We start from the raw sequence: 20,759 nt of genomic DNA, 5'->3' as shown, positions 1-20,759 counted from the left end.
AAAGAATTAAGAGTAAGACGGAAAATAGGATAGCAGATGAACAAGGAGGCTTTAGGAAAGGTAGGGGGTGTGTGGACCAGGTGTTTACAGTGAAACATATAAGTGAACAGTATTTAGATAAGGCTAAAGAGGTCTTTGTGGCATTTATGGATTTGGAAAAGGCGTATGACAGGGTGGATAGGGGGGCAATGTGGCAGATGTTGCAAGTGTATGGTGTAGGAGGTAGGTTACTGAAAGCAGTGAAGAGTTTTTACGAGGATAGTGAGGCTCAAGTTTGAGTATGTAGGAAAGAGGGAAATTTTTTCCCAGTAAAAGTAGGCCTTAGACAAGGATGTGTGATGTCACCGTGGTTGTTTAATATATTTATAGATGGGGTTGTAAGAGAAGTAAATGCGAGGGTCTTGGCAAGAGGCGTGGAGTTAAAAGATAAAGAATCACACACAAAGTGGGAGTTGTCACAGCTGCTCTTTGCTGATGACACTGTGCTCTTGGGAGATTCTGAAGAGAAGTTGCAGAGATTGGTGGATGAATTTGGTAGGGTGTGCAAAAGAAGAAAATTAAAGGTGAATACAGGAAAGAGTAAGGTTATGAGGATAACAAAAAGATTAGGTGATGAAAGATTGAATATCAGATTGGAGGGAGAGAGTATGGAGGAGGTGAACGTATTCAGATATTTGGGAGTGGACGTGTCAGCAGATGGGTCTATGAAAGATGAGGTGAATCATAGAATTGATGAGGGAAAAAGAGTGAGTGGTGCACTTAGGAGTCTGTGGAGACAAAGAACTTTGTCCTTGGAGGCAAAGAGGGGAATGTATGAGAGTATAGTTTTACCAACGCTCTTATATGGGTGTGAAGCATGGGTGATGAATGTTGCAGCGAGGAGAAGGCTGGAGGCAGTGGAGATGTCATGTCTGAGGGCAATGTGTGGTGTGAATATAATGCAGAGAATTCGTAGTTTGGAAGTTAGGAGGAGGTGCGGGATTACCAAAACTGTTGTCCAGAGGGCTGAGGAAGGGTTGTTGAGGTGGTTCAGACATGTAGAGAGAATGGAGCGAAACAGAATGACTTCAAGAGTGTATCAGTCTGTAGTGGAAGGAAGGCGGGGTAGGGGTCGGCCTAGGAAAGGTTGGAGGGAGGGGATAAAGGAGGTTTTGTGTGCGAGGGGCTTGGACTTCCAGCAGGCATGCGTGAGCGTGTTTGATAGGAGTGAATGGAGACAAATGGTTTTTAATACTTGACGTGCTGTTGGAGTGTGAGCAAAGTAACATTTATGAAGGGATTCAGGGAAACCGGCAGGCCGGACTTGAGTCCTGGAGATGGGAAGTACAGTGCCTGCACTCTGAAGGAGGGGTGTTAATGTTGCAGTTTAAAAACTGTAGTGTAAAGCACCCTTCTGGCAAGACAGTGATGGAGTGAATGATGGTGAAAGTTTTTCTTTTTCGGGCCACCCTGCCTTGGTGGGAATCGGCCAGTGTGATAATAAAAAATAAAATGATAGATAAATAAGCCGCAGAGTTGATATTAGTGTCATATTCTCCAACAATAAACTTGCCATCCCTTCCTCACACAAACAAGTCTTCAATAAGAACATAAGAAAGGAGGAACACTGCAGTAGGCCTGTTGGCCTACTGCAGTGAACATCACAATGGAAGAACACTGTAGGTCTACTGGCCCATACAGGGCAGGTCCTTTACAATCCTTCCCACTAAGAACATCACAATGGAAGAACACTGCAGGTCTACTGGCCCATACAAGGCAGGTCCTTATCAAAATGACCTCTACCCAAAGCTATCCAAGAATTTACTCCCGTACCCAATGACACAAATCAAACTCAGCTCCTCCCACTCATATATTTGTCCAATCTCTTCTTAAAGCTACCCAAGGTCCTAGTCTCGATCACCCTACTGGTAAGTGTGATGCTAAATAAGAACATAAGAACTTAAGAAAGTAGGAACACTGCAACAGGCCTGCTGGCTCATACTAGTCCGGTCCTTCACAAATCCAACCCACTAACAGAACAAATGCTACCCAAGCAATAACCTCAGGTACAAGTCCGACTCAAATCCAACCCCTTTCACTCGTATATTTATCCAACCTAAATTTGAAACTACCCAAGCCATAGCTTTTAGAACATAAGAAAGGAGGAACACTGCAATAAGCCTGTTGGCCCATACTAGGCAGGTCCTTCACAAATCCAACCCACTAACAGAACAAATGCTACCCAAGCAATAAGCTCAGGTGCAAATCCAACTCAAATCCAACCCCTCTCACTCATGTATTTATCCAACCTAAATTTGAAACTTCCCAATGTTTTAGCTTCGATCACCCTACTAGGAAGACCGTTCCACTCATCAACTACCCCTATTACCAATGTTCATTTATACATTTTATTAGTACCCTAGAGTCCTTATGGAGGGGGATTCCCCTTCCAAATAATCTATCTTCCCTCTCTCCTCCTCCCTGTCTTCCATTCATCAACAACAGCCTTCAATAAAGGTAACTGTCAAATTGAATGTCCATTCTTTTGTGCATGTAAATCTATCTTTTAGGTAAATAAAAAATTTTTTTCTTGATACTTCTGGGTGTCTGGAACGAATTAATTGGATTTAATTATTTCTTATGGGGAAAATTGACTCGAAAATCATCCATTTCGATAATAATCCCACTTCCAGGAACAGATTAAGGACGATAATTGAGGGACCACTGTACAAACATTCCATTTTAAAAGTATGGTAAAAAAAAAAAGATTAAGCAAATATAATATAATACCATATGTTTTTCATATATACATATTTTTTTTTTCAACAAGTTGGCCGTCTCCCACCGAGGCAGGGTGACCCAAAAAGAAAGAAAATCCCCAAAAAGAAAATACTTTCATCATCATTCAACACTTTCACCTCACTCACACATAACCACTGTTTGTGCAGAGGTGCTCAGAACACAACAGTTTAGAAGCATATACGTATAAAGATACATAAGAACATAAGAAAGGAGGAACACTGCAGGAGGCCTGTTGGCCCATACTAGGCATACACAACATATCCCTCCAAACTGCTAATATCCCAAAACCCCTCCTTTAGAGTGCAGGCATTGTACTTCCCATTTCCAGGACTCAAGTCCGGCTATATAAAAATAACCGGTTTCCCTGAATCCCTTCACTAAATATTACCCTGCTCACACTCCAACAGATCGTCAGGTCCCAAATACCATTCGTCTCCATTCACTCCTATCAAACATGCTCATGCACGCCTGCTGGAAGTCCAAGCCCCTCACCCACAAAACCTCCCTTACCCCTTCCTTCCAACCTTTTCAAGGATGACCCCTACCCTGCATTCCTTCTCCTACAGATTTAAATGCTCTCCATGTCATTCTACTTTGATCCATTCTCTCTAAATGACCAAACCACCTCAACAACCCCTCTTCAGCCCTCTGACTAATACTTTTATTAACTCCACACCTTCTCCTAATTTCCACACTCTGAATTTTCTGCATAATATTTACACCACACATTGCCCTTAGACAGGACATCACTGCCTCCAATCGCCTCCTCGCTGCTGCATTCACAACCCAAGCTTCACACCCATATAAGAGTGTTGGTACTACTATACTTTCATACATTCCCTTCTTTGCCTCCAAAGATAATGTTTTTTTGACTCCACATATACTTCAACGCACCACTCACCTTTTTTCCTTCATCAATTCTATGATTAACCTCATCCTTCATAAATCCACCCGCCGACACGTCAACTCCCAAGTATCTGAAAACATTCACTTCTTCCATACTCCTCCTCCCCAATTTGATATCCAATTTTCCTTTATCTAAATCATTTGATACCCTCATCACCTTACTCTTTTCTGTGTTCACTTTCAACTTTCTACCTTTACACACATTCCCAAACTCATCCACTAACCTTTACAATTTTTCTTTAGAATCTCCCGTAAGCACGGTATCATCTGCAAAAAGTAACTGTCAATTCCCATCAAATACAAAATGGGAATTGACACAGTTACTTTTTGCTGATGATACTGTGCTTATGGGAGATTCTAAAGAAAAATTGCAAAGGTTAGTGGATGAGTTTGGGAGTGTGTGTAAAGGTAGAAAGTTGAAAGTGAACACAGAAAAGAGTAAGGTGATGAGGGTATCAAATGATTTAGATAAAGAAAAATTGGATATCAAATTGGGGAGGAGGAGTATGGAGGAAGTGAATGTTTTCAGATACTTGTGAGTTGACGTGTCGGTGGATGGATTTATGAAGGATGAGGTTAATCATAGAACTGATGAAGAAAAAAAGGTGAGTGGTGCGTTGATGTATATGTGGAGTCAAAAAACGTTATCTATGGAGGCAAAGAAGGGAATGTATGAAAGTATAGTAGTACCAACACTTTTATATGTATTATAAAATATGTATTATAAAATATGTATATTATATGTATTATATTAAGTCATATGTGGTTGAGATATTATCCTTATGTAGTAATATTGTACAAATTAAACAAAAATGTGTTGCCAAAACTGATAAAAAATGATCTACCCTCAAAAGTACAAATAATTAGGATCTATCACAAAAGTCCAAAAATAATGGTCCATCATAAAAATAAAAAAAGAAAAATAGAATCTGTCACAAAAGTATTACCAAGAAGTTATAAAACAAGAAAAGCTAAAAACAGTATCATATTCTCTAAAACTGTATCTAATCAAAATACTGTATGTCATTTGGTGTGGCAGTGTTGACATAATAAAATTTAGATGATGTACTGTCAAGATCCTGACCACAAATTTTGTTTTTATCAATTTGAAGTTTAAGTAGAGAAAATATACATAGTTCAGAAAGAGAATAAATAATTAAGCAGTAACAGATTTAATTTTAAATTTTATCAACATGTATGAAGTACTGTATATGTGATCTGAAGCATTACTGTATTAAAAACTATAGAATTTCAATGATACTTACATGCTGAAATGCTGTGGGAGGAACTGCCTCAGTTTGTGTCTCCTCTAAGTATTCTTCCCATACAAATTCATCTTCTGAAAAATTCATACTTAAAATAACATCTAATTAATTTATTAGGTTGTATTCCAAGTAAAAAAAAATCTCACCACATCCTGACCACAGCTGCCTCTCTTGTATCAGTGATGATATTTTGTCAAATTACCACTGTGTGATAAATGGTTTTGAAAACCGACAAGTTGAAGAATTGAGACACTTATGCAACACATGGGAATCTTTATTGAAGAAACGTTTCGCCACACAGTGGCTTCATCAGTCCAATACAAAGTAGAAATGGGTAAGGAGAGTAGAAGTATGATTACCTCATACTTCTACTCTCCTTACCCATTTCTACTTTGTATTGGACTGATGAAGCCACTGTGTGGCGAAACGTTTCTTCAATAAAGATTCCCATGTGTTGCATAAGTGTCTCAATTCCCCAAATTACCACTGTTAATAAGGTTCATTATGGATGATAAGCCAACTAAGATGATTTGGCAACAACACTTAGTTCAGTTTTTTACATCCACTAGTAACTGGCATGAATTCTTAATACAGTCATGTGCATGCAGTAGTGACTGGGAACATGAGTGTTAAATAATTAGTGGATTGTGTTCAGGACAGAATGTTGCACTAATAGCTCCAAGTGTTGTTATCAAGTGGTCTATATAATTATGAGGTTTTATATATGGTATAAACCAAGCTGTTAACCCATCTTTGTAACATATATATGGCATAAACCAAGCTGTTAACCCATCTTTGTAACATATATATGGTATAAACCAAGCTGTTAACCCATCTTTGTAACATTCTTGTTTTTTCTTGGAATATAATATCTTCATTTAACTGAGATTCCTGTATTATTTGTTGAACTCAATCTTATGTAATAAATACAAACATTGTTTGTATATTTCTTAGAAGCTGGTTATCTGTTCATCCCATATACTTCAGATAGTAAGAGGTTCCTGAAACCAGGCTCCAGTACCCAGGTCAGGTTCAGAACAAGTGACTACAATACTGTAATACATACAAGATTTCAAGAGATCATACAAGTAGGTGTCACTAATTACTATAAAGTATATGCATACAGCTAACAAAGAGTCTCAGCTACTGTTGTATACTGAACAAGGATACTGCACAGGCTATTCACCCATTAATTCTTGCCAAAAAAAACAAAATGAAATATTACACTATATTAATGAGTGTGTGCATGGGGAGTTTTCAACCAAGTAAGAGTATTTGTGGTTGGGAATCTTAAGGCTACTAGAGATGGTGGCTTACAAGTACATTTAGGTAGTCAATGATCTTTGTTGTAACTCCAGATAAGTTAATAAATCCTCTAACCTGGAGCAGAATGAACAACTAAATCTTGTGTTATGAAGTTTTCTGTAGATTCAACTTCCTGGACAGTCGATACTTCAGTTTCAAGTTCCACTGGTGGGGATGAGTACACCTCTTCATCTTCCATATCTGATGTTATCTTTGCCTGTATAAAGCAGATGCAAAATAACTGTTTCAAGACTCTGAAACTGACTTTAAAAACATTACTGTGGCTTGTAATAATGCATTTCAGTTATATTAGTACTATACATAAAATTACTACTGCTTAAGAACAATTATACCCTTTAAGGTAAAGGGCTTTTGATCCATGGAATTGGAGATACCCTCCATAGCCTTGAATCAAACCTGACTGCCTCCCTTTTCCAAGGTGCTTTATGACCACTACTGGTTTAGTTTTTCTCATAAATATTATAACACTGTATTTAGAACCATCACAATTTAAGCTATCGGTACATCAATTCAAATGTGTAAACATGGCTTTTCATAAAATATTTTTAACATCTGGCTTATTTTTTCTGTGAACACAGTCAAAAAATTAGATGCTAGTGAGAAAAGGCTGAAACCCATTTTTCTCAAATATAGGGCTTATATTTGTGGGAATAAACTCAGCAGCTGAGACTCAACCCAATTCATGGAAAATTGTGTATTCCATTATAACTCCACCCCGTCACAGACTACTATTACATGTTTCATATTCTTTTTATTAACACATCAGTTGTTTCCCACCAAGGAAGGGTGACCCCAAAAAAAAAAAACAACTTTCATTATCATCATTCAATCCATCATTGTCTTGCCAGAGGCACACCTACACTACAGTTAAAAAAAACTTTAACATATCAACACCCCTCCTTCAGAGTGAAGGCAACATATTTCCCACCTCCAGGATTTGAGTCCTGCTAACCGGTTTCCCTGAATCTCTTCATAAATGTTACTTTGCTTATACTCCAACAGCACATCAAGTCATAAAAAACATTTGTATTCACTCACTCCTATCTAACATGCTCAAGCACACTTGCTGGAAGTCCAAGCCCCTTGCACACAAAACCTCCTTTACCCTCTCCTCCAACCTTTCCTAAGACAAACCCTACCCCACCTTCCTTCCATTACAGTTTTATATGCCCTCTAAGTCATTCAGTTTTGTTATATCCTCTCTAAATGTCCAAACCATCTCCTCAGCCCTCTGGATAATACCTTTAAAAACCCCGAACCACCTTCTAATCTCCAAGCTACAGTCTCTGGATTATATTCACATCACACATTGCCCTCAGACATGGCAGCTCAACTGCCTCCAGCCTCCTCCTCACTGCAGCATTCACCACCCATGCTTTGCACCCATATAAGAAGGTTAGTACAGATTGGTCATCACTAATCTGGCAATCAGTTATTCAGTTCCATCAGTAATCCGGCACTAATTTCGGCTAGCATAATTTCAAATTTCATCATTATACTGACTCAGAAATTGTGGATGGTTGTAAATCCACAGCAGCAAGCCAGTGGAGGAGAAAGCAGTAATGAAAATGAGGAAGATGTAGCAGAAAGTCTCTATTGATAGGTTAATTAAGTGTATTCTAACCCCCTCAGTGCACCACTTGCCTTTTTTTTCCCCCTTTTATTTTCACCTCCTCTTTCATAGATCCATTTGCTGGCAAATCCACTCCCAATATATCTGAAAACATTCACTTCTTCCATACTCCCTCACTCCAATCTGATATTCAATTTTTCATTGCACAAATTTGCTGTTATCCTCATCAACTTGCTCTTTCCTTTGTTCACTTTTAATTTACTTTTGCATACCCTACCAAACTCATTTACCAACCTCTGCAACTTCTCTTCAGAATCTCCCAAAAGCACAGTGTCACCAGCAAAAAGCAACTGTGACAACTCCTATTCTGAGTTAGATTTTTTTCTTAATCCCACGAGCATTCACTCCTCTTACAACCCAATGTATAAATATACTGAGCAACCATGGTGACATCACACATCCCTGTCTAAGCCCTACTTTTACTAGGAAATAATCTCCCTCTGTCCTACATACTCTAACCTGAGCTTCACTATCCTTGTAAAAACTCTTAACTGCTTTTAATAACCTACCACCTACTCCATACATTTACAACATATTGCAAATGTAAACTATTATCTATTGTTAGGTTTTAAAATCTAGGTTGCAGAAGCAGAAATTACTTTTATAATTTGATTATTATTATTATAATCAAAAAGATATAATTTGATTAGATTATTATTAAAAAAAAAAAAAAAAAAAAAAAAAAAAAAGCGCTAAGCCACAAGGGCTATACAGCCCTGTCCTAAGCTGTCTGGGAATTAGCGTGGGGTGTTATCGAGCACCATGGCTTGCTGTAGTGCTTTAGAATCTCAGGGTAAAGTGTTGAAGAAGGAGGTTCTACTTCTTCAGGAGGAAAATAGGAGGCTGAAGCTTCACCTAGATGGGTTCGGGAGTGAGTGTGAGATGGTTGGAGCTGGTAAGGAGGAAAAGGTTACTAACAGTGAGTTGGAGAGTGGCAGCTCCTTTAACCCTTTGAGGGTCGACAGGCCCTCTCCGAGACTCGTTCTCAGGGTCGGCCAAATTTAAAAAAAAAAAAAATAATTTTTTCTTATGAAAAGATAGAGAATCTTTTCCCGATCATAATGACACCAAAATTATGAAATTTGATGGAAAACTTACGGAATTATGCTCTCGGGAAGTTAGCGGTCTCGGCGATTTTTACGCATCGGTGATTTTGCCCACTTTGAGCCCCATTTTCGGCCAATTCCACTGCACTAGTCGACAAAAAACATGAATATTTCGCTAGAACTCCATTTTTTCTATCGAATGAGTGCAAGAAACCACCCATTTACCAATTTCAACTATCCAGTACAGTGGTCAGAATTTAGCAATTTTGCCAATTTCACACAAATTTCAAAAGATGCCAATTTCCGAATAGGGTCCAGAATAAACAAGAAAGACATTCCTGGCACTAAAATGATATTTCCTTTGTTCATTAGTCACGTCTCAAGGCCCCTTGCACACTTGCAAAAGAATATTAGACTCACCAGTTGATGTGTATTGGACGCTTGGCATGATTTGTTTACTTTTGAACTTTGGTAAAAATCAAACATTTCTGCTACTTTGAGCTCAATTTCAAGGTACTTTTCATTGTAAAACCAGTCAAGATCATCTCAATTTCTGTAATATGTCTTCCATTCTATAAAATGTGACCAAGAAAACTAGAATACAACAATAAATACCATACGAAAATACAGTGCCAAGTCGCTGTTTATTCCAAAAAAATGGTCAAAGTTTTTTTTTCTCATTATGCACTGTGTGCTGCAGGAATTTTTTTATACTGTGCACACTGACGACATAGACCCATTCTTTCATATGTAGGCCTACCAGCTTTCTCCCACTAGATTTGAGGGCGCTAGAATTTAGGTGTACTAGTACGTCAAAAACCCTGGGTCGTAAGCCGTACTAGTATGGCCGAAACCCTCAAAGGGTTAAGTGGCAAGTGGTTCACAATTCAGGAAGAAGGAGGATAAGGAAGGTTAACAGAGAAGATGTGAAGGTAGGAAATTGATTCTCTGTTCTCCAGGATGAGTGTACTTCAGTGGTTAGAAAGGTTAAAGGTACCACTTATTCCCTTGCTAATCAAGGTAAGAATATTCTGATTGTGGGAGACTCTCAGGTAAGATAAATGGACCATGCTTTTTGTAACAGAGATAGGAAGATCAGACAGTGTGTGCGCCTCCCAGGAGCTGGTGTTAGTGACATAGTCAGCAGGTTGGATAATATTATGTCCGGTAATGGGAATAAGCCCATTATCTTAGTGCTAATGGAAATGACATCGGGAAGGGCAGGAGACAGGAGCTGCTGGATAAGTACAGGTCAGCCATAGAAGTAGTCAGGTCTAAGGGATGGATCCCAATCATATGTAGCATCTTGCCTAGAAGGGTAGTGGGCAATGAATAGATGTCTAGGGCAATTGGTATAAATTGCTGGCTAGACAGGTACTGCAAGGAACTTGCAATCCCATTCACTGATAACTGGGACAAATTCTATGGCAAATGTGATATGTATGCAAGGGATGGGGTTTATCTCTCTCGGGTTTGAGTGGCTGCATTGGCCAATTCAATTGAGGGGGTCACTGATGACTTGTCTACGACTTTAAACTGATAGATAATAGAGGTATGGGTGTTTGTGGGAAATAATCAGGCTGCAGTACTAGGGTTGGAAACAGCACATATTACCAGGACACCCCAGGGATATGTTTAAAAGACAATATTCAAAATAAAGTTGCTAGCAAAGGCAAAGCAACTGTTCAACAAAGAGATAGTAGAGGGCAATGAGTGACTAGCTCCCATAAAGCTTACTATACAAATAGTAGGTTAAAAAAATGATAGATGAGCTAAGATTACTTCCTTATGAAGAAAGATTGAAGACTCTTAAGTTACATTCACTTGTTAGACGAAGAATGAGGGGAGATCTGATCGAAGTGTATAAGTGGAAGATAGGTATTAATAAAGGGGATATTAATAAGGTCTTGAGGATGTCTCTCCAAGAGAGAACCCGCAGTAATGGATTTAAATTAGATAAGTTTAGATTTAGAAAGGACATAGGAAAGTATTGGTTTGGAAATAGGGTAGTTGATGAGTGGAACAGTCTACCTAGTTGGGTTATTGAGGCTAGGACTTTGGGTAGTTTCAAATCTAGGTTGGATAAGTACATGAGTGGGAAGGGTTGGATTTGAGTGGGACTTTCACATCAGAGCTTATTTCTTGGGTAGCATTGAAAATTGGGTTGGGTAAATGTTTTGTTAGTGGGATGAATTGTAAAGGACCTGCCTAGTATGGGCCAGCAGGCCTCCTGCAGTGTTCCTCCTTTCTTATGTTCTTATGTTCTTAAGTGCAGATAATACAGATATCATTGCTATAACAGAGACCTGGTTCAACTTGAAAGATAGAGAAATGCCTTCTGAATGCAACATACGGGGTTATAAACTATTCCACACTGATAGGGTCAACAGGAAGGGAGGTGGAGTGGTGATGTATGTCAGGGATAATTTAAATTGTTGTGTTAGACAAGATATAAGATTAGAAACATTGGACACAGAATCTGTTTGGCTACAGTTTCTCGAGGGTTGCGAAAAATTAATTTTGGGTGTTATTTATAGGCCCCTGAACCTTGATATGGAGTGTAGTAAGCTGCCATGGGATGAAATTCATAAGGCGTCTAGATATGAAAATGTTGTGTTAATGGGAGATTTTAACTTTATACAAATTAATTGCTGGTTTCTTTTTCTGTCTCATAAACACGCTAAGATAACAGGGATATCTTGCTACTCCTACTTACACTTTGGTCACACTTCACAGACACGCACATGCATATATATATATACATACATCTAGGTTTTTCTCCTTTTTCTAAATAGCTCTTGTTCTTTTTTATTTCTTCTATTGTCCATGGGGAAGTGGAAAAGAATCTTTCCTCCGTAAGCCATGCGTGTCGTATGAGGCGACTAAAATGCCGGGAGCAATGGGCTAGTAACCCCTTCTCCTGTATACAATTACTAAAAAAGAGAAGAAGAAAAACTTTATAAAACTGGGTTGCTTAAATGTGCGTGGATGTAGTGCGGATGACAAGAAACAGATGATTGCTGATGTTATGAATGAAAAGAAGTTGGATGTCCTGGCCCTAAGCGAAACAAAGCTGAAGGGGGTAGGAGAGTTTCAGTGGGGGGAAATAAATGGGATTAAATCTGGAGTATCTGAGAGAGTTAGAGCAAAGGAAGGGGTAGCAGTAATGTTAAATGATCAGTTATGGAAGGAGAAAAGAGAATATGAATGTGTAAATTCAAGAATTATGTGGATTAAAGTAAAGGTTGGATGCGAGAAGTGGGTCATAATAAGCGTGTATGCACCTGGAGAAGAGAGGAATGCAGAGGAGAGAGAGAGATTTTGGGAGATGTTAAGTGAATGTATAGGAGCCTTTGAACCAAGTGAGAGAGTAATTGTGGTAGGGGACTTGAATGCTAAAGTAGGAGAAACTTTTAGAGAGGGTGTGGTAGGTAAGTTTGGGGTGCCAGGTGTAAATGATAATGGGAGCCCTTTGATTGAACTTTGTATAGAAAGGGGTTTAGTTATAGGTAATACATATTTTAAGAAAAAGAGGATAAATAAGTATACACGATATGATGTAGGGCGAAATGACAGTAGTTTGTTGGATTATGTATTGGTAGATAAAAGACTGTTGAGTAGACTTCAGGATGTACATGTTTATAGAGGGGCCACAGATATATCAGATCACTTTCTAGTTGTAGCTACACTGAGAGTAAAAGGTAGATGGGATACAAGGAGAATAGAAGCATCAGGGAAGAGAGAGGTGAAGGTTTATAAACTAAAAGAGGAGGCAGTTAGGGTAAGATATAAACAGCTATTGGAGGATAGATGGGCTAATGAGAGCATAGGCAATGGGGTCGAAGAGGTATGGGGTAGGTTTAAAAATGTAGTGTTAGAGTGTTCAGCAGAAGTTTGTGGTTACAGGAAAGTGGGTGCAGGAGGGAAGAGGAGCGATTGGTGGAATGATGATGTAAAGAGAGTAGTAAGGGAGAAAAAGTTAGCATATGAGAAGTTTTTACAAAGTAGAAGTGATGCAAGGAGGGAAGAGTATATGGAGAAAAAGAGAGAAGTTAAGAGAGTGGTGAAGCAATGTAAAAAGAGAGCAAATGAGAGAGTGGGTGAGATGTTATCAACAAATTTTGTTGAAAATAAGAAAAAGTTTTGGAGTGAGATTAACAAGTTAAGAAAGCCTAGAGAACAAATGGATTTGTCAGTTAAAAATAGGAGAGGAGAGTTATTAAATGGAGAGTTAGAGGTATTGGGAAGATGGAAGGAATATTTTGAGGAATTGTTAAATGTTGATGAAGATAGGGAAGCTGTGATTTCGTGTATAGGGCAAGGAGGAATAACATCTTGTAGGAGTGAGGAAGAGCCAGTTGTGAGTGTGGGGGAAGTTCGTGAGGCAGTAGGTAAAATGAAAGGGGGTAAGGCAGCCGGGATTGATGGGATAAAGATAGAAATGTTAAAAGCAGGTGGGGATATAGTTTTGGAGTGGTTGGTGCAATTATTTAATAAATGTATGGAAGAGGGTAAGGTACCTAGGGATTGGCAGAGAGCATGCATAGTTCCTTTGTATAAAGGCAAAGGGGATAAAAGAGATTGCAAAAATTATAGGGGGATAAGTCTGTTGAGTGTACCTGGTAAAGTGTATGGTAGAGTTATAATTGAAAGAATTAAGAGTAAGACGGAGAATAGGATAGCAGATGAACAAGGAGGCTTTAGGAAAGGTAGGGGGTGTGTGGACCAGGTGTTTACAGTGAAACATATAAGTGAACAGTATTTAGATAAGGCTAAAGAGGTCTTTGTGGCATTTATGGATTTGGAAAAGGCGTATGACAGGGTGGATAGGGGGGCAATGTGGCAGATGTTGCAAGTGTATGGTGTAGGAGGTAGGTTACTGAAAGCAGTGAAGAGTTTTTACGAGGATAGTGAGGCTCAAGTTAGAGTATGTAGGAAAGAGGGAAATTTTTTCCCAGTAAAAGTAGGCCTTAGACAAGGATGTGTGATGTCACCGTGGTTGTTTAATATATTTATAGATGGGGTTGTAAGAGAAGTAAATGCGAGGGTCTTGGCAAGAGGCGTGGAGTTAAAAGATAAAGAATCACACACAAAGTGGGAGTTGTCACAGCTGCTCTTTGCTGATGACACTGTGCTCTTGGGAGATTCTGAAGAGAAGTTGCAGAGATTGGTGGATGAATTTGGTAGGGTGTGCAAAAGAAGAAAATTAAAGGTGAATACAGGAAAGAGTAAGGTTATGAGGATAACAAAAAGATTAGGTGATGAAAGATTGAATATCAGATTGGAGGGAGAGAGTATGGAGGAGGTGAACGTATTCAGATATTTGGGAGTGGACGTGTCAGCGGATGGGTCTATGAAAGATGAGGTGAATCATAGAATTGATGAGGGAAAAAGAGTGAGTGGTGCACTTAGGAGTCTGTGGAGACAAAGAACTTTGTCCTTGGAGGCAAAGAGGGGAATGTATGAGAGTATAGTTTTACCAACGCTCTTATATGGGTGTGAAGCGTGGGTGATGAATGTTGCAGCGAGGAGAAGGCTGGAGGCAGTGGAGATGTCATGCCTGAGGGCAATGTGTGGTGTGAATATAATGCAGAGAATTCGTAGTTTGGAAGTTAGGAGGAGGTGCGGGATTACCAAAACTGTTGTCCAGAGGGCTGAGGAAGGGTTGTTGAGGTGGTTCGGACATGTAGAGAGAATGGAGCGAAACAGAATGACTTCAAGAGTGTATCAGTCTGTAGTGGAAGGAAGGCGGGGTAGGGGTCGGCCTAGGAAGGGTTGGAGGGAGGGGGTAAAGGAGGTTTTGTGTGCGAGGGGCTTGGACTTCCAGCAGGCATGTGTGAGCGTGTTTGATAGGAGTGAATGGAGACAAATGGTTTTTAATACTTGACGTGCTGTTGGAGTGTGAGCAAAGTAACATTTATGAAGGGATTCAGGGAAACCGGCAGGCCGGACTTGAGTCCTGGAGATGGGAAGTACAGTGCCTGCACTCTGAAGGAGGGGTGTTAATGTTGCAGTTTAAAAACTGTAGTGTAAAGCACCCTTCTGGCAAGACAGTGATGGAGTGAATGATGGTGAAAGTTTTTCTTTTTCGGGCCACCCTGCCTTGGTGGGAATCGGCCGGTGTGATAATAAAAAAAAAATATATAATAATTGGAACAATGTGACAAGTACTCTTGAGCCTAGTGACTTTCCTGATATGGTTCAGGATTGCTTTTTAAAACAGTTTATGACAGAACCAACTAGAGGAAACAATCTGCTTGACTTGGTTCTTGCCAACAAAGATTCACTAATTAATAATCTTGAGGTTAATGATGAGCTTGGGGAGAGCGATCACAAATCACTAAGTTTCAATATATCATGGAATTACCCAGATAACTGCAATCAAGTCTCTGTCCCAGACTTCCACTTGGCCGACTTCATGGGACTGAGAAATTACCTGGGTGGGCTAAATTGGGATGACCTGACTATGGGTCAGGTAGGTGGTGTTGGTTGCCAATATGACGTATTTAAGAGCATAGTTCTAGCTGCCCAGACAACTTTTGTTCAGAGTAGGGAAATTAGATCTAACAAAAATGATCCCAAATGGATAAACTATAGATTAAAACATCTCACTGGTCAAAAGAAAGGCATATATAGGCACATCAAAAGAGGGGATGGGGAGTTAAGAAATCAATATATTCAATTAAAGAGAGATATAAAAAAGGAATACGAAAAGCAAAAAGGGATTATGAGGCTAAAGTCACAAGGGATTCGAAGACTAACCCAAAAGGGTTCTTTCAGGTATACAGAAGTAAGATTAGGGACAAGATAAGTCCACTTAAGAGTAGCTCAGGTCAGATCGCTGACAGTGATAAGGAAATGTGTGAATTTTTCAACACTTACTGTCTCTCACTTTTTACTCAGGAAGATACTAGTGAAATTCCAGAAATAATAAATTATGTAGAACAGGACAATAATAAGCTATGCACGATTGGGGTAACTAGTGACATGGTCCTCAGGCAAATAGAGAAATTAAAACCTAACAAATCCCCAGGCACTGATGAACTGTTTGCAAGGGTTTTAAAAGAATGTAAAGAGGAACTTAGCACAACTTTGGCTCATCTTTTCAATATATCACTACAAAATGGCATAGTACCAGACAAGTGGAAACTTGGCAAATGCAATACCTATTTATAAGGCAGGTGACAGCTTTGAACTAAAGACCAATAAGCCTTGCCTGCATAGTGGGAAAATTTATGAAATCAATAATTGCCAAGGCAATTCATAGTGATCTTCAAAGGTATAAATTGATTAATGAATCTCAGCATGGTTTTACAAAGGGGCTTTCGATAGAGTTCCACATCAGAGGCTATTGAGGAAACTTAAGGCACACGGAATAGGAGGAGAAATTTTTTCCTGGGTAGAGGCATGGCTGACAAATAGACAGTAGAGAGTTTGCCTAACTAATTTATTAACTTTATTAACTTTCTTCAGTAAGGCTTTTGAGGCGGTTGATCAAGATAAAGAATTTGATATTGTTTATTTGGATTTTAGTAAAGCTTTTAATAGAGTACCACATCTGAGACTGTTAAAGACAGTGGCTGCTCATGGCATTGGGGGAAAAGTGCTGTTATGGATCGAGTCATGGCTCACCAATAGGAAGCAGTGTGCATAAATGGGGTTAAATCTGAGTGGGGATTTGTAACAAGTGGCATTCCACAGGGATCAGTCTTGGGCACGTTGTTGTTTATAATATAGTATATCAATGGCCTTGATGAGAGAATTACTAGCGATATGAGCAAATTCGCCGATGACACGAAGATAGGTAAGATAATCAATTCAAACGTAGAGTAGAGGTCACAGAACTTCAGGAGGATTCAGACAAACTTAATTCTTGGTCAAAAAAGTGGCAGATGCAGTTTAATGTAAATAAATGCAAGGCTCTGAAGCTCGGGAGTGTCCATAACCCTAGCACTTATAAGTTAAATAACGTAGAACTTAGCCATACAGATTGTGAAAAGGACTTGGGGGTCATGGTAAGCAGCAACCTTAACCCTTTGACTGTTGAGGTCATATATATACGTCTTACGAGGTACCGTGTTTGACGTATTTATACTCATAAATTCTAGCGGCTTCAAATCAAGCAGGAGAAAGCTGGTAGGCCCACATGTGAGAGAATGGGTCTGTGTGGTCAGTGTGCACCATATAAAAAAAATCCTGGAGCACACAGTGCATAATGAGAAAAAAAAACTCCGACCGTTTTTTTTAATTAAAATGCCGACTTTGTGGTCTATTTTCGTAATAGTATTTATGATTGTATTCTCGTTTTCTTGGTCTCATTTGATAGAATGGAAAACATATTATAGAAATAGAGGTGATTTTGATTGATTTTACTATAAAAAGAACCTGGAAATGGAGCTCAAAGTAGGGGAAATGTTTGATTTTTGCCGATGTTCAAAAGTAAACAAATGATGTCATTGTCCAATAAATGTCCAACTAGCCATTCTAATATGCAGTCATGAATGGGTTGACATTATTTATACAATTATTACAGTATTGCAGTAGTCTGCATAACAGTAAATCTTCTATTTTTTGTTTGAATAAAAATTCAAAATAGAAAGCAAGAGTAATATCAGAGGGGCTTGGAGACGTGACTGATGAACAAAGAAAATGTTATTTTGGAGCCAGGAATGTCTGCATTGTTCATTCTGGACCTAATTTTGAAATTGTCATAGTTTTTAATTTTAGTGAAATTGACCAAATTGCAAATTTCTGACCAGGTTATTGAGTAGTTAAAATTGGTAAATGGCCAGTTTCTTGTATTCATCGATAGAAAAAATGGATTTCTAAAAAAATAGTTATGAGTTTGGTCGACTGGAACAATGGAATTAGCCGAAAATAGGGCTCAAATTGGGCAAAATCGCTGATTTGTAAATATCGCCGAGGTCGCTAACTTCGCGAGAGCATAATTCCGTCAGTTTTCCATCAAATTTCATGTTTTTGGTGTCATTACAATCGGGAAAAGATTCTCTATCGTTTCATGAGATTTTTTTTTTTTTTTTTTTAATTTTGCGACACCAGGAGACACTTTAGGATTGGGGGTTGCGACAGTCAAGGGGTTAAACTAAGACAGCAATGCCTCATTGTATGTAATAAAATGAACAGATTACTGGGATTTATGTCAAGAAGTATAAGCAACAGAAGTCCAGAGGTTATACGTATATCATTAGTAAGGCCTCACCTTGATTACGCAGCTCAGTTCTGTTCTCCATATTACAGAATGGATATAAATTTGTTAGAAAACATTCAACGAAGAGTGACAAAATTAATTCAAAGCATTAGAAATCTTCCATATGAAGAAAGATTGAAGTCCCTTAAATTACATTCACTTGTAAGACGGAGAATGAGGGGAGACACGATCGAAGTGTACAAGTGGAAGATGGGTATTAATAAAGGGGACATAAATAAGATCTTGAGGATATCTCTCCAAGAGAGAACCCGCAATAATAGATTCAAATTAGATAAGTTTAGATTTAGAAAGGATATAGGAAAGTATTGGTTTGGAAATAGGATAGCTGATGAGTGGAACAGTCTGCTTAGTAGGGTTATTGAAGCTAGGACCTTGAGTAATTTCAAATTTAGGTTGGATAAATACATGAGTGAGAAGGGTTGGATTTGAGTGGGACTTGCATGTGAGTAAATAGAATTGTCAAAGATTATTGCTTGGGTAGCTTTTATCTGTTAGTGGGTTAAATTTGTTAAGGGCCTGCCTAGTATGGGCCAACAAGTCTACTGCAGTGTTCCTCCTTTCTTATGTTCTCCCCATTTAGGGAAGAAATAGTGACATAAGCAAATTTGCTGATAATACCAAAATAGGCCATCCAATTCATTCTAATGAAGACATTAGAGCACTCCAGGATGATTTGAATAGATTGATGCAGTGGTCGAAGAAGTGGGCGATGCAGTTTGATATAGACAAATGCAAAGTTCTAAATGTTGGACAGTTAAATAACCATGCCACATATAACCTAAATAATGTAGATCTTAATATTACTGATTGCAAAAAGGATTTAGGAGTTCTGGTTAGCAGTAATCTGAAACCAAGACAACAGTGCATAAGTGTTTGCAATAAAGCTAACAGATCCTTGGCTTCATATCAAGAAGTATAAATAAGAGAAGTTCTCAGGTTGTTCTTCAGCCTCATTTAGATTATGCTGCACAGTTCTGGTCACCATATTACAGAATGGATATAAATGCACTGGAAAATGTACAAAGGAGAATGACCAAGTTGATCCCATGTATCAAAAATCTTCCCTATGAGGATAGAATGAGGGCCATGAATCTGCACTCTCTAGTAAAGCGGAGAATTGGGGGGGGGGGATACGATTGAGGTGTATAAACGGAAAACAGGAATAAATAAAGGGGATGTAAATAGCGTGCTAAAAATATCTAGCCTAGACAGGACTCGCAGGAATGGATTTAAGCTGGAAAAATTCAGATTCAGGAAGGATATAGGAAAGCACTGGTTTGGTAGTAGAGTTGTGGATGAGTGGAACAAATTCCTGAGTACTGTCATAGAAGCTATGATGTTGTGTAGTTTTAAAAATAGGTTAGATAAATACATGAGTGGGTGTGGGTAGGTGAGAGTTAGACCTGACTAGCTTGTGCTACTATGTCAGATGCCATGCTCCTTCCTTAAGTGAATGTGACCTGACCTAACTAGGTTAGGGCATTGACTTAAGCTGGTAGGAGAACTGGACCTGCCTCTCATGGGTCAGCAAGCCTGCTGCAGTGTTCCTTCTTTCTTATGTTCTTATATACAATATGCAGTAGTGGCAAATGGTACAGTGGAACCTCGGTTTTCGTTTGCCCCCGTTCTCGTCGATTTTGGTTATCGATGACTTTTTTTGTCAAAATATTGTCTCCATTTTCGTTCCTCACCTTGGATTTCATCCGCCACACCAAACATGTCCACCTGCCGCGTGCACACAAAGCCTCCCACACACGCATTCTGAGTTAGTGTGGTGTTGTTTCTCAGCAAGTGAACATTACCCTGCTCGTTCATACGAAACATTTTATAATAATCTAATGTTTTTTGTGCTTGTTTATTGTGTGCGACTGCTATACAAGCCACCATGGGGCTTGGAGAAAATTGTGGCCAGAATGTGTCCAAGAGAAGAATTTTGAAGGGTTTGAGGCTGACCCTGACAACCCTACGCCTGTTATGGAATCTATTGTGGCATTGGGGAAGTCCATGGGGTTGGATGTGAGTGGCCAGGATGTGGAAGAGTTGGTGGAGGACCACAGGGAAGAGCTAACCACTGAAGAGCTGCAACACCTTCAACTGGAACAGCAACAGATCGCAGCTGAGGAAATTGCTTAAGAGGAGGAGGAAGAGAGAGGGGAGAATGTGCCCTCTTCAGCTATTAAAGCAAAGTTTTGTGGAGAAATATCACCCTAACAAAGCTGTTGCAGGCCATGTCTGCAACATGTTCAATGACAATGCCTTGTCCCATTTTAGGCAAATCTTAAAGAGACGCCAGAAACAGAGCTCTCTGGACAGATTTTTTGTGCGACAGGGGTACAGTGATTCGGAAGCTGGTCCTAGTGCCAGTAAAAGACAAAGAAGGGAAGTAACCCCAGATAAGGCCTTCATACCTGAAGTCCTTATGGAAGGGGATTCCCCTTCCAAACAATAACCTCTCTTCCCTCTCCCCTCTTCGCCGTATTCCATACGCCAACAAGAGTCTTCAATAAAGGTAAGTGTGATCTTAAATGTTTATTTATCATTAAAATTAGTCATTTATATATATTTCTTTGTTT

At 39.1% G+C, this 20,759-nt stretch overlaps 1 protein-coding gene across 1 annotated transcript in view; it reads right to left on the bottom strand.

The window, feature by feature from the left end:
* The window catches only part of LOC128689752 (scm-like with four MBT domains protein 2), a 72,292-nt gene that overhangs the window by 42,184 nt on the left and 9,349 nt on the right, over positions 1-20,759 (bottom strand). The window contains exons 2-3 of the mRNA XM_053778189.2: positions 6,333-6,474; positions 4,953-5,026 (exon numbers count right to left, since the gene is read on the bottom strand). Of these exons, the coding sequence (XP_053634164.1) occupies positions 4,953-5,026; positions 6,333-6,456 (198 nt within the window). The 5' untranslated portion in view covers positions 6,457-6,474. The remainder of the gene's footprint in view (positions 1-4,952; positions 5,027-6,332; positions 6,475-20,759) is intronic.

This window comes from Cherax quadricarinatus, chromosome 22, assembly GCF_038502225.1.
Source record: "Cherax quadricarinatus isolate ZL_2023a chromosome 22, ASM3850222v1, whole genome shotgun sequence".
In the NCBI taxonomy this organism is placed as follows: domain Eukaryota; kingdom Metazoa; phylum Arthropoda; class Malacostraca; order Decapoda; family Parastacidae; genus Cherax; species Cherax quadricarinatus.
The sequence above is the reverse complement of the archived record's forward strand: the minus strand, read 5'-3'. Positions and strand labels throughout refer to the sequence as shown.